A 15,273-nucleotide genomic window follows, 5' to 3' on the forward strand; every position below is an offset into this window, starting at 1 on the left:
CCTACAAGAATGTATGATATGAATATATAACATCATTGTTTTTAAATATATTATGATTTTTATTCATATTATTTTTACAAACCTTATCTTAAAATATACACTTTTTTTTTTTTTTTTTTTAAATATCATCAATATATTAATAAAAAAATATATGTCAATCTTTTTGCATTTTATAATATTTAAACTAAGGAATTTTATTCAGAATGTTCTGTTGAAAGGATATAAGATTAACACAAATAATAATAAAAAATAAAATATAATTGTATATCTATTATATATATATATTACAATATAATATTTAAATACACATTATATGTGTAACTGTATTTCTTTCTTATTATATTATTTAGTTTATATTTATTATAGAACAAATATATATGTCTTACATGAGCATTATATTAATATATTGATGATATTTAAAAAAAATGAAAAAGAACTTTTATATTTTTAATATTATTTAAATGGTATATATTTTTTTAATGTTTTTATATTTCATTTGATTTTATTTTTTATGTTAATTTTTTTTTTTTTTTTTTTGTGAATATAAAATAAAACATTACATGTATATTTTTGTGTTGTAAAAGATTTAAAAGAAGAAAAAAAAAAAATACATATATATTAGAAATATATAAATATATATATTTTTTATTATACATGATTATATTGGGATATGTTGGAAATTTTAACTCTTAAAAAATAAAATAAAAAAAAAAAATATATATATATATATATATATATATATATATATATTTTTTTTTTTATTTATATTTACATTTCTGTTATGTGTGATGATAAAGGTAAATGAAAGATTGAAAAGACTTGATCAAAAAATATTTGTGAATATATATTATTGTGCACAATATATTTGATTGAATTTCTTATGATATCTCTTTCTTCATTATAATTAATAAAAAAAACATTAGTTCTTAAATTTAGATATGAAAGAAAGTTAGATATATTTGGATATTTCATTTTTAATCCTTTGGTTATATTAACACTTAATTCTCTATATTTGCATATATCATCATATGCTTCAATTTTTATATTTTTATATTTATTAATATCATCATGAAGAATATAAGTTTTAAAACCTTCATCTATACATAGACAAACAATAAAATCGTTACAATATTCTTCACTCTCTACATCTTTATTATTACTATTATTATTATTATTGTATGTGTTACGATTATTCTTTTCTGAATATTTATTATTTATATCATCAGGAGAATTTAATATAGAACCGTTATTATCTTTTACTTCTTCTTTCTGATTGATTGTTTTATTATTTTCTTCCACTGTTTCATTATTTTCTTCCGTTGTTTCATTATTTTTTTCCGTTGTTTTATTATTTTCTTTCTTTATTTGATCCTTTTCATTTGATAGCTCCGATTTTGTTTTTTCAATCAAACTGGAAGGTATTTTTTTTAGATTGTCTTTTAATAAGAATAGGAAATACTCTAATATTAAATAAATATATTTTTTTGATATTAAAGGTTTTAAAGAATTTTTATTATATTCACAATTAATATTGGGGCAATTTTTATCATCTTTTAAGAATATACGTCTTGTTTTGAGTGTGCATCCTTGACATATATATAACTGTTTATAGAATGTATTACATAAGTGATGAATAAATGAGAATATGTAATTTCGTATTTGTTCTATAGATAAATATGTAAGACATTTATTACATTTAAAATATTTAATAAATATATTTGGTTTTACATGATGCAAACAATTTGAACATATTAAAAATCCTTTTAAATGAATATCTTTAAATCTTTCTTCTGATTCATTTAATAATGATAATACATTTGTTTCTAAATAATTCTCTTCAATTTGTTTATCTGTTTTTATTTCTTTAACATCATGAATATTAAAACATGATGATAATTTTTCAGCACTAGTACCTTCAATATATTGACATAATCTATTAATAGGAGAAAGAATCTGATTCCTTATATAATATTCTTTGTCGATTTTTAAATTATATTTTTTTATTTCATTAACACTAAAACAACATTGAGAATTATTTAATTTTTCACTTGATTTTTTATAAAATCTAGAAGCATCTTCACTCACACATACACAATATTGTATTTCTTTATTTACACAAATATTATATCCATCTTTTATCATCCTTTCAGCAACAAGTACATGTCCTAAAGAATTCTTATCTTGATATTCATGTACGTTTTTTGTTAGCTTTTTAGTGATAATATAATAATCCAAATCGAATCTATAAACAGAAAAAAATATACACATGGAATAATATAATATATATTATATATATATATATATATATATTATATATATATATATATATATATATTTATTTATTTTTATTTATTTTTTTTTTTTTTGTGTGCTGACTCATCGTTTTGTATCCTCTGATTTACTGTTCTTAAATACTCGTGTATCTGCTCAGATAAATCATTTGCATAAAGAACTGGCATATTTTTTGAATCCATGTCTCTATTTGTAAATATAATTCTTAATACTTCATTACCAATTAGCTTAGATATCTTACTAAAATCTCTTTTAATAAAATTGATTCCTTTCATTTCATATTCATATTTTTCTAAATTATTATCTATTACTTTTGCGCATGCATATTTTTTTTTTTTCAATAATAATAATTTACTAAATATACATTCTAGATCTAATTCTAATTTTTTATAATTTTTATTTATACTATTTTTTATGAGATGTGCTAATTTGTATGATTCTTTATAATTATTAATATTATTAGCTTTAATACCAGTATCTATCATAATAGAATCTGTATCACCATATATAACCTTTAGATTAAATTCTTTTTCTACTTTAAATTTTGTATGCTGTAATAAATTTCTACCTTTGGATGTTATATAAGAAGCTATATGTTTTGCATAAAATCTATTATTTGTATTTCCTAAACAACCATAAATACTATTACTAATTAGTTTTATTGATAATGATTGAATTAATAATAATTCTTTCTTTTCTTTATTCTTTTCATTTGCAATTAATTTTTTAATAGCTGCTCTCTTTTCTACTAACGATTTTAAAATGCTAGGTAAAATACCTTGTTTGCTTTTATCAAATTCGTCTATTTCGACATTGTTTTCTAGTGGGTTCTCATCTTCTAATTTGTTATAATTGTTATTATAGTAACTGTCATCAAGAAAATTTTTGTCATCACCAAATTTTTTGTCATCATGAAAATTTTTGTCATCACCAAATTTTTTGTCATCATGAAAAATTTTATCATCACGAATACTTTTATTATCAGCATTATCGTTGTTGGCATTCCTTTTTGTGTTTGCGTTCGTGTCTTCTATGTGTAGCTCTTTATTTTTTAATTTGATGGTACTAAAACATACATTATATTCTATAATAATAGATGGATATAAACTATTAAAATCTAAATACAACACAAATGTATCATAGTAACCACATAAAGGATCTAATACTAATCCTCCTAGATATTTGGCAGTGTTTTTATTTTTCATTTGATTGTTTTCAATTTTTTTAGGTTTTTTTTTAATTATAGGTGTTATAAACTTTTTCTTATTATATTCATGTAATAAAAAGAATTCAACCCTTTCACTTGTATAACATAATAGACTTCTCATCCATATATAACCACTTAATTTTGTTAAGTCTCTTGTTTTTTCGATTATTTGTAATATATTACATACATTAACTGTTTCATTAATACAGAATATTTGGCTGTTAATATATGTATTTAAATGATTTTGAATAATGGATTGAGCATCATATAAATGTATATTGCTACAATTTATTAGGTTTATATTATTTACTAGAAAATCTTTGAAGATATTAATATGTGTATTACTTTTATGACTATTTGTTGAAGCAACATCAGTAGGAATATCTTGATTACTTGTAGTTTTATTTGAAGAATGTATATCATCTTCATTTTTGATAGAGTTCATTTGATTTGTATGATTATATTGACTACTCTGTGTGGACTGACTGTTGACACTTTCTTGACTGACAACACTTTGTTGTCGTGTATAATCTGTTTTATTAAAATGATTTGTTTTATTAAAATGATTTGTTTTATTAAAATGATTTGTTTTATTTGTTTGTTGTTTGGATTTATCTTGGAATTTATTTTTGACATGATCTATAATTTCATCTAAGCAATAAGTTGTTAATTTAATAGAATCTTTACATAAAAGATATATATCAACAATTAATCTTCCTTTGATATTTTGTATGATATTATACATTGAACCAGTACTATTTGTTCCATTAAATTTATTAACTTTCATTTTTTCATTTTTTTTCATTTTTTTTTTTCTACTTAATATATAAGAATTTAAATTATATATATTACATCTATGTATTAAAAATTCTAAATCAAAATTAAGTATATTATAACCTATATATATATCTATATCTAGATCTTTAATTTTTTCTAAAAATGTATGTAATAATTCTTTTTCATTATCAAATAATTTACATAAACTCTTATTATAATTTATTGGTCCTTTCTTTAAACATTTTTTAGATATACCACAGAAATTTATATATTTCAATTTATCTATTTGTACTAAACTACATATACTAAAAACCTCATGTATATTTTCTTCATTTAATAAGGAAACAACTTTTATATATAATTTATTTAAATTAATATCTGTGAGTTGTTGATATGTTTGTTCGATTTTTTTTCCTCCATCATCAGATATTATAACTCTTCCAAAGTTATTATTACTAATAATATTACTACCACTATTATTATTATTACTAATAATATTACTACCACTATTATTATTATTACTAATAATATTACTACCACTATTATTATTACTAATAATATTACTACCACTATTATTATTATTATTATTATTGTAAATATTTATGTTGTTTTGGTCGTCTGTATTTTTATTCATATCAACTTTCTTCTCATGAATCTTATCACACAATAATATACTTTTTTTATCTTCAACCATACAATCAAAATAACAATATGTTAAATTACTTAAATCATTTTTTTTTAAATTTTTTATTTTTAACCAACAAGGTAATTTTAAATTCTTCTTTATAATAAAATTTTCTACAATATCTTCATTACAACAATAGAATGATAAATATGAACTACCCTTTTGAAACTTCTCATGTATAGGATCATTATTATATGAATATAAAACTTTGATATATAATTCTTCATCATATGAAGATAAATTTAAATTTTTTCTTTTAACAATTTTATATTTTACCATTTTTATATTATGATATTCTCTTATTATTTTGAATTCTTCTAAAAATTCAGACATAATATGAATTTTAAATTTATCATGATCATATTTTATTTCTTCTCCATTTTCATAATATACCTTATTTTTATTTAATAAGAAATAATAATATCGATCTAAATTTTCTATAAATATACTTATACTTTTATATTTTTTAAACTTAGTTAGAGTTTTACCAAATAATATTATACTATTTCTATGTTTACATATATCAAATACATATACATTTACAAATGAATTATTATTTTCTTCATATCTTATTAATTGCTCATATTTATTTCTTAACATTTCAGAGTCTATTTCATTTTCTAATATATCTTCATCATCATTAGTATTTATATCATTTTCTTTTAATTTCTTTTCTTCTTTTTTCAATGTCTCATTTTCTATTTTAATAAATAGTGGTGATATATTCATTTCATTTAAGATATAATCATTATAAAAATCATCCACATGGTTATTACTATTATTATTGTTATTATTGTCATTATTATTGTTATTGTTTGGGTTATTATTTTGGGGGGCTTTTTCTTTTTGCTTTTCTTTTTCTTCTCTCATTTTTTCTTCATCCTGTTTAATTTCATTTTCCTTTTTAACTTCTGATTCATTTTTCATGAGATGTATTTTTTTTTTTATTTCGATTACCTCTTCATCATTATCACCACTTACTATATTTGTTTCTTCTTCTTTTTTAACATGGATTTCTTTTTTTTTAAGAAGCGATCCTACATCTTTATGTATATCTTTTGGTAGTTGTGTATCTATATCTTCTTTTTCATTCTTTACTTTAATATGCTTAGAATATTCTATATCTTTATTAACAAAAGACATATCATTATAATTATTATAATTATTATTATTATTCATATTATTATTTTCGATTATTTGTTTATTATATTCATTTGCATATTTCATATCATATATATTATATTCATAATCTTTACTTCTAATATAACAACTAGATTTGTTCATATTTTTATTCATACTATTTTCATAGGATTCTCTAGTTTTCCTTTTTCGCGTCCTGAATTCTCCATCACTATCACTTGAAGTATTCTGATCCATTAGTTCTTCAATATTTTTTGTTTTGTAAATTTCTTCTTTGCTTAATTTATTTCCTGATAAAGTTTTTCTAAGTTTCTTTTCTCGTATGAAATCATCAAGCGTTTGATTTCTCTTGACCTTGGGTTCTTTATCAACATCTAAATTGTGAATGGAAAAAAAATAAAAAATAAAAAATAAAAAAAAAATAAATAAATAAATAAATATATACATATATACATACACATATATATTATATGTTCTGTGTATGTGTTGATATATATATTTTTTTTTTCTTACTTTTTTTTTTTAATAAAGTAAAATTAATATTTTCCACAATAACATCATCACTTGAATCAAAATCTTTATCACCTATAAAAAGTATAATATAATATGATAAATATAAATAAATAAATATATATATATATATATATATATATATATATATATTAAATGGTGTTATAATATATTTGATTTACATACCTCCAACGATAAAATTTTGTAAGGATCTTTTATTTTTCATATACCCCTCCTCATCTACTACTTCATATATTTCGTCATTTTTATTTTTAACCTAATAAATAAAAAAAAAAGTATATATATATATATATATAAATACATATATATATTTATATATTTATATATTATATTTATTTATTACCTCATAAAAATCTGTTCCTTTGCATTCCTTTGATCTCTGTTTCTTGAGCTTATCAAATACACTACTCATTTTTCATATCTATAAATCATCTAATCAATATTTTTATAGTTACACATAAGTAATAATATTAGTGTAAATATGTATAAATGTGTAAAAAAAAAAATATATATATATATTTTGAACAATAATTTAAAGTGTTAAAAAAAAAAAAAAGAAAAAGAAAATGTAACTCTTTTAAACAATATGTTTAAAGAGAAAAAAAAAAAAAAAAAAAAAAAAAAAAAAAAAAAAAATAAATTATTGTATGAGAAAGGTAATTTATTTAAAGGTTGAATTTTTTTTTTATTTTTTCTCATATATAAATATAAATAAATATATATATATATATATATATATATATATACACTTATTTATTTTGATTATATTTAAAAAGGTATGTATTACAAGAATATGTAAAATATGTAAAAATATATCATATATATATAATATATATATTTTTTTTTTATTCTTGTAATATATATTTGCTCAAAATGCATCATAAAAAAAAATAAAAAATAAAAAGAAATAAAAGAAATCCCATATATTAAATATTAATATCTATTTATGGGGTAATTACTTTTTTACTTAAATAATATATGTACATGTAATATATATATATATATATATATATATATTATTTATTTCATTACATCTTCTAAAATTTTGTTCAATATTTATAAATATTTTATTTAAAAATGTATTTTTTATAAATAAAAATATTATACAGTTATATATCCGGTCAATATAATTATTTATTTATTTATATGTTTATTTTTATTTTTTTGTCTTTTTTTCTTTTTTTTAATTTATAATTCTATTCAATTGTAATGTTATAATCTTTTTAAAAAAAAAAAACGAATCTGAAGTAATATATTTTTTAATATAATTTTTTTTTTGTTTTTTTTATTGATATTTTTATTTAATTTACTTATATATATATATATTATTTGTTTGTGTAATATTTTTTATTTTTTATATGATTAATATATTTATGAGGGGTTATAATATTGAGACAACACAGTAAGGTGGATATGTAAACATATTTTTTATATTCTTTAAAAAAAAAAATGTGTAATTTTAAGAAAAAGGTAAATTAAAAATAGGTACACATATGAACAAAGAGAAAAATAAAAAAATGAAATAAATTAAAATAAAAAGGCATATAAATAAATATTATATATATGTATGTATATATGTATGTATTATTTTTTTTTTTTTTTCTAATTATAAAAGTATATTTTAAAAAGCAGTAGTACTAGAAAAATAAAATATTATAATATATATATATAAATATATATATATATATATTATATATATATAATACACTTAGAAATTTTAAATAAGAACACTACATATATATATACATTATATATATAATATATTATATACTTGTGAGAGTAATACTTAAGGGCATAGAATTATATAATTTTTATATTATTTGTATAATGTAAAAATATAAATCATAATAATTACAAAAGTGTAAAATTTTTACTACACTATAAATAAAAAAAATAAAATAAAATAATAATAATAATATATTATATATATAATATATATATGGGTGATTTCATTTTTTTTCATTTATAATAAATAATACATTTTATAATTTTAATATAACCATTTATAAAAGAATTACTTATTTTTTATTTTTATTTTTATTTATTTTATTTTTTCTTCCGTATTTATAAAATATATATATTTTACATATATAAAAAAGCCTTTTTTTACAAGTATATATTATATATAAAAAAAAAATAATAACAATAAAATGATGATTATATAAAAAGAGAATAATTGAATTATTTATTACAATGATTATAAATATATTTATTTTAGGAGATTAAAAAAAAAATATATATAATATATATAATATATATATTATTTATATATTCACAATATCATCATATTATATAAAAGATTAGGAAATTCATTTATTCCTTCATTTATTTTTTTGAACAATATATATATATATATATATATATATATATTATATATATTCTTTTATGATGACGGGATTTAAGGGTAAGGATCAACTAACGGAAATGAACGTCTTACAAAATGAGATGAGGGATATAAATATAAATGACAATATATATAATGAAGATAGTAACATGAATCATAATATATATAATAATGAAATGATCAATAATGATAATAATAATAATAATATGTATAATAATATTTATAAAAACCATTCTTATAATGATGGAAATAGTACATGTAGTGGTAACAACCACACATACAATGAAAGTAACTTTTTAAATGATAGAGGTGATGAAGACGAAGATTATTACTATAACAATAATAATAATATTCATAATAATAATATTAATAATAATAATACTGCTTATAATAATATTCATAGTGATCATTATAATAATAAAGTAACAAATGAGGTTAAAGAAATATTAAATTGTGATTATTGTAATAAACATGTTTATCCTTTAATAAAAACATATACTCCTTTATTTGTTTATATTATGATAATTCTGTTATTCGTATTTATATCATTTTTTACGATATTTTTATTACCATTATTATATTTAACATTTAAACAAAAGAAATATATTTGTCCTTATTGTGAAAAAAATTTAACTTCATCAGAAAAATTATTTAAAATAAAAAGAGAAAATCAAATTTTAACATTTCAATTTTCTAAATGTGCAATTATTATATCAGCAAAATATTTAGCATTATTTATATCTTTAATATTTTTTATTTTTTTCTTTTATATTATAAGAATAACTAGTAATTTTAATCTAGATAATTTTGTGAAGGGTCCATATATTACATCTTCATGGATTGATTACTTAGAAGACTGTGGTAATAAATCACAATTTAGAAATAAATTTAATAGTATACATAATTTTAAAAAATTATATTATAGTAATACTGTTCTATGGAGAGGAAATTTTTTTCAAATAAAAGAAGGATTTCTAAATAGTAATTCTTTATATATAAAAATGAATCCATCAGAATATAAATATGATAGACCAGATATTAGAGCACTATTTAATAATGATTTGATTTCTCAAATTGAAAATTTACAAAAAAATGATTATATCGAATTTGAATGTACATTAATAGAAATTAGTAAAAATAAAAGTCCACATTTATGTCTTCTATGGAATGTTAAACTAATAGAAAAATATCAACCAAAAAATTTAAGTATGGTTGATTTTGTAAAACATTTGTCTATTCTAGATATGATTAATAGTCATGCAAATCCTAATCCTTTTTTTATTAATCTAAATAATAATGATTCAGATGCACCTGCATCTATTAAAATTGTCCATTTCTCATCAGATGGGTTCAATGAGCCAAATATTATACATACTAATGATCCTTATATGTTAAATATTATGGAGACAGATCATGTAGATCCCAATATGAAATTTGGACAATTTGAAAGGAAATCTTTGCCTTTTATGGATGATGAAGAAGAAGAAGAAGAAGAGGAAGAAGAGGAAGAAGAGGAAGAAACCGACGATGAGCATCCTTACGAATTTAATCAATATTCTCAACCATTTTTAAATGATCCTGATGATGATATTAATATATTTGATGATACTATGTTTGGAGTATCTAGAAATATCCCAAATTTTAATTATAATTCTGAAAGTGTAAAAAATGATGTGGATTCATATGAATATGAGGTTTCATCTGTGTATGACCGAGATGTTAGAGAGGAAAAGAGTCATAATATAAAAGATGATGTAAAAGATGATATAAAAGGTGATATAAAAGATGATATAAAAGATGATATAAAAGGTGATATAAAAGATGATATAAAAGATGATATAAAAGATGATATAAAAGATGATATAAAAGATGATATAAAAGATGATATAAAAGATGATATAAAAGATGATATAAAAGATGATATAAAAGATGATATAAAAGATGATATAAAAGATAATATAAAAGATAATATAAAAAATAATTTAACCATTAATGAACAAACGGGTATATCAAATGATGCACCACAAAATTTATCAAGTGATACACCAAAGGATGTACAAAATAAGGTGAAAAATGAAAAAACCCAAACAAAAGAGCTCAAAAAAAAACACACAAAAGACTAATAAAACAACAAATAAAAAGAAAAAGTAAATATATATCAATTTTCAAAATATATGAAAAGATATGATAAGACATTTTTTGAAAATTCGAAATTATACAAAAATATAAATTAAAAAGATATATTAAAGGATATCCATATTTAATTTTATTTATTTTCCCCTTCCCCCTCTGTTTTTTTTTTTTTTTTTTCTTTCATTTATTTTTATTTTTTCCTTATATTTTTCTATCTTGTTATTTTAAAAAAAATAAAATATCATTGAGTATATTATACATATATGTAATATATATATGTATATGTACATATTTGTGTGTATCTTCCTTTCATTTTCTTAAGAAAATTTCGTGAGGACATGAATGTCCGATATTTATCACCCCAATATATAACAAACAAATATATATTATATATATTATATATATATTATATATATATTATATATTTTATATATTTTTTTTCTTTTGTTATTTTTTCTTTTATTTTTTATGTGTTTTTTAAAATATTTTAAAATTGCGTAATTATATGAATACCACGTAATTATATAATATAAAAGCATTTGAAATAAAAAAATAAAAATAAAACAATAATGCCTATCATAATAATATTTGACAATAAAAAAAAGAATTGATTTTTTTTTTTTTTTTATAACTTTGTTTTTGTGTATTCGAAATTTCTTCTTTTATGAAAATAATAACTATTATGTTATACCCATAATATATATATATATATATATATATATATTAGTTGTGTGTTCTTATTTTTTATTTATATAATAATTAGATAATTCATAAACTTTTATTATTAATATATGTATATATACATTTTGTTTAAATTTAATATATTTTTAAAGAAAAGAACAAATTTTTTTAATAATATAATTTATACGAGGATCTTATATATATACCTCGATGGTTGAAATGTGTTAGGATGAATAAAAAAAAATTTAATTAAAAACAAAAAAAATAAATAAATAAATAAATATATATATATATATATAATATGTATAACATAATTTTTTTTTTATATATCACCATTTTGTTTAAATTTTTTATTTCTATAGTAGGTATTAAAGTGGAAGATATTAATAGGTACATTTTCCTGAGGTTCTAATGGTTTTTCACGTAGTTTTTTATCTTTATCTACATAATTGAACCATTTATATTTATTGAATTCATCTCTATCTTTTTTAATAGTAATATGTTTAAAATTATATCTTTCTAATAAATGTTTTCTTTTATCTTCTGAAAGTTTAACACCATATTTACTTCTACCTCTAAATCTATTTTTTACTGGTAATAAATCATATACACCTCTTATTGCTTTATAATTACATCCAGGAATATCTTTACATCTACCACCTCTTACTAATATAATACTATGAGTATTTAAATTATGACCTATACCTGGTATATATACAGATACTATTCTACCCGTAGATAATCTAACTCTAGCTATTTTCTTTAAACCAGAATTTGGTTTCTTTGGTGTTTGAACACGAACCTTTAAACATATTCCTCTTTTTTGTGGAGCTCCTTCTAACCATTTAGATCTCCAGTTTTTCTTTTTTAGTTTTGGTATTTGCTTAGGTCTTCTTTTATAAAATAATCTTCCTCGAATATTTTTTGTGCTAAACGTACGTTTTATGTTGTTGAACAAATAGGAATGATAAAATGCACGTGTACTAATAAATAAATCATAATTATAATTATAATTATTATTAATATTATTATTATTATTATTGTTTGTTATTTGGGGTTTATTTTTTTTTATTTTTTCATCATACATATAGGATATACTTGTAATACCTTTATCATTTAATACAGGATTATTACATATTTTATTATTATATTTATTTTCTCCGATTATCCCCTTTTTCATATTTGAAAAAATTATTTCACTCTTATCATATGGGGTTTTATATATCCATTTTTTAAAGAAAAATTGATTTATAATAAAAGGATTATATTTTATAATTACATGGGTACCTTTTTTATAACTAAGCTTATTGGATAAGGTAAAAAACATGGTATTTTGAAGATGAAATTTTTTTTTTATACATATATAAAATAATTTATTTCATAATTTTACCATACTTTTTTATTTAAAAAAAAATATACATATATATATATATTATATAATTAATTAATTATTAATTTGTTTGATGTATTAAAAAAAAAAAAAAATAAAATATGCCAATTATGGCTAGATAAAAACATACACTTAATTAATTTTTTTTTAATTATTCCAAAAAAAAAATAAATAAATAAATAAATAAATAAAAATAAATATATATATATATATATATATATATATATATATATATATAATATATTTAAATGTAAAATTTTATTGCTATAATTTTTTCCCCCTATTGTGTGTAAAAAAAAAAATATACATATATATAATATATATGTAATATTTATTTTTTTGGAGCGACTTGTAGCTCTGTATGAATATATAAACAATTGCACTGTTTAGAAAAAATAATTATTATTCATATATGTGTCAATTTTATTTAAGTGAGATTTATAATCCTTTTTAAATTGTTGGTATATATATTGAGAAACTTGACAAGCATAATTTTTACATAAGTTATAAATATCAGATGATATTCCTAAGTTATTTTTTATAAGATAATTTGATAATACTTTATGATAATCAGGAGCAATAACAAAACAAAAAGCAGTACTACAATATGTTTGTATTTCTTCATCTAATGGATCTAAAATGATTTTAGGTATATATGTAGAATTATATGTTGTATAAAATAAATTTTGATCTTTATTTATTTGATATTGATTTGTATTTTCATTTATATAATATTTGAAAGAATCGTCTAAAAATATATAATTTGATGATGTATATTTTTTCTTGATAAATTGTTCATATTTTTCTTTATCTACTATACCAATATTTATAGAATTTATTACATAATTTAGACTTATATTATTATATATAAAATTTAATATAATAGAATTTATTATACTTGATAATATAAAAGTACATTCATATAATATTTGAACTCTTACAGAAAATTGTTGAAATTTATATAAATTTTGGTCTAATATTTTTTCAAATAATTTTGTTATAATCTGTTCAAATATTTTTTCTCTATCTGTACGATAACCTTGAATATTTTTTATTTTTATATGAAATAAAGAATCCTCATAATTTTTATTATATACTAAATTATTGGAATTAGGACCTATTAAACTTGTTATTACAATACTACTAGATCCATTACCTAAAACAACTTTATTTTCATTCTTATTTTCTTTTATTATATCATATATATAATTTCCTCCTATAATTTTTGTAAGTTTATTATTGGTATTTTTATTATATAAATCTGGATTTATATTACCACTTATATATTTACATGTTTTCTTTTCTTCATTTATTTTATCTATATCAATATGGACTGGTAATAAACCGTCAAAATTACGAAAATCAAGTCGACTTTCGATTTTCATCTGGATTACATTACAATCAAAAATATAAAAATAAAAATAAAAATATATATATATGTATATATATTTAATATATTTAATTTTTGTTTCAAATTTGTAAAGGGGGGACGTTTTGAAAAAAAAAAGTGAAAATTTAAACGGATGGATTACTTTTTTTTTTAAATGTACATATAATATGATATACAATATTAAAAATAAATAGATTGATAAATAAATAGTTAAATTATATTATATATATATAATTTTATTTTGACTCATTATATATATTAAAAATATTTAAATACATATGTCATATGTATTTATTTATATGCATATTATTATAATATATATATATATATATATATATATATATATATATATATATATGTATATATTTATTAATTGGGGAAGATCCTTTTCATGATGAAAATAAAATAAATATATAAAGTTTAATACTAATATATTAAAATAAAAATATATATATATTATATATATATATATTTTATATATATAATTTAAATTTATTGTTTCTTTGTTTATCATATTTTTTTTTTTTTTTTTTTTTTTTTAATATTTTTTTTGTACAGTTTGTTAAATTGGTATTTTACAAAATATATGAATAACATAAATATAATTAATATATGGTTATATAACATAATATTGTATTATTTTATACATTGTATTGTATTAGCAACCAGCACACAATTGTTATATTATCATAATATATCTTAT

General features: G+C 18.2%; 4 protein-coding genes across 4 annotated transcripts; 1 reads left to right on the forward strand and 3 right to left on the reverse strand.

Moving 5' to 3' along the window:
* Window positions 1-768: 768 nt before the first annotated feature.
* On the reverse strand, window positions 769-7,044 carry PADL01_0411400 (DNA polymerase alpha; the record flags this gene model as incomplete). The annotated part of the gene is made up of 5 exons (XM_028685232.1): window positions 769-2,242; window positions 2,416-6,475; window positions 6,615-6,686; window positions 6,798-6,888; window positions 6,976-7,044. 5 exons carry the CDS (start codon window positions 7,042-7,044, stop codon window positions 769-771), a joined length of 5,766 nt encoding a protein of 1,921 aa, XP_028536751.1.
* Window positions 7,045-9,020: 1,976 nt separating this feature from the next.
* On the forward strand, window positions 9,021-11,099 carry PADL01_0411500 (conserved Plasmodium protein, unknown function; the record flags this gene model as incomplete). The annotated part of the gene is made up of 1 exon (XM_028685233.1): window positions 9,021-11,099. One exon carries the CDS (start codon window positions 9,021-9,023, stop codon window positions 11,097-11,099), a length of 2,079 nt encoding a protein of 692 aa, XP_028536752.1.
* A 1,013-nt stretch (window positions 11,100-12,112) lies between these two features.
* PADL01_0411600 (mitochondrial ribosomal protein S12 precursor, putative) lies at window positions 12,113-13,117 on the reverse strand (the record flags this gene model as incomplete). The annotated part of the gene is made up of 1 exon (XM_028685234.1): window positions 12,113-13,117. The coding sequence occupies one exon, from the start codon at window positions 13,115-13,117 to the stop codon at window positions 12,113-12,115; it is 1,005 nt and encodes a 334-aa protein (XP_028536753.1).
* Window positions 13,118-13,566: 449 nt separating this feature from the next.
* On the reverse strand, window positions 13,567-14,565 carry PADL01_0411700 (conserved Plasmodium protein, unknown function; the record flags this gene model as incomplete). Its single annotated transcript, XM_028685235.1, has 1 exon — window positions 13,567-14,565. One exon carries the CDS (start codon window positions 14,563-14,565, stop codon window positions 13,567-13,569), a length of 999 nt encoding a protein of 332 aa, XP_028536754.1.
* Between the last annotated feature and the right edge of the window lie 708 nt (window positions 14,566-15,273).

This window comes from Plasmodium sp. gorilla clade G2, assembly GCF_900097015.1.
Source record: "Plasmodium sp. gorilla clade G2 genome assembly, chromosome: 4".
In the NCBI taxonomy this organism is placed as follows: domain Eukaryota; phylum Apicomplexa; class Aconoidasida; order Haemosporida; family Plasmodiidae; genus Plasmodium; species Plasmodium adleri (nom. inval.).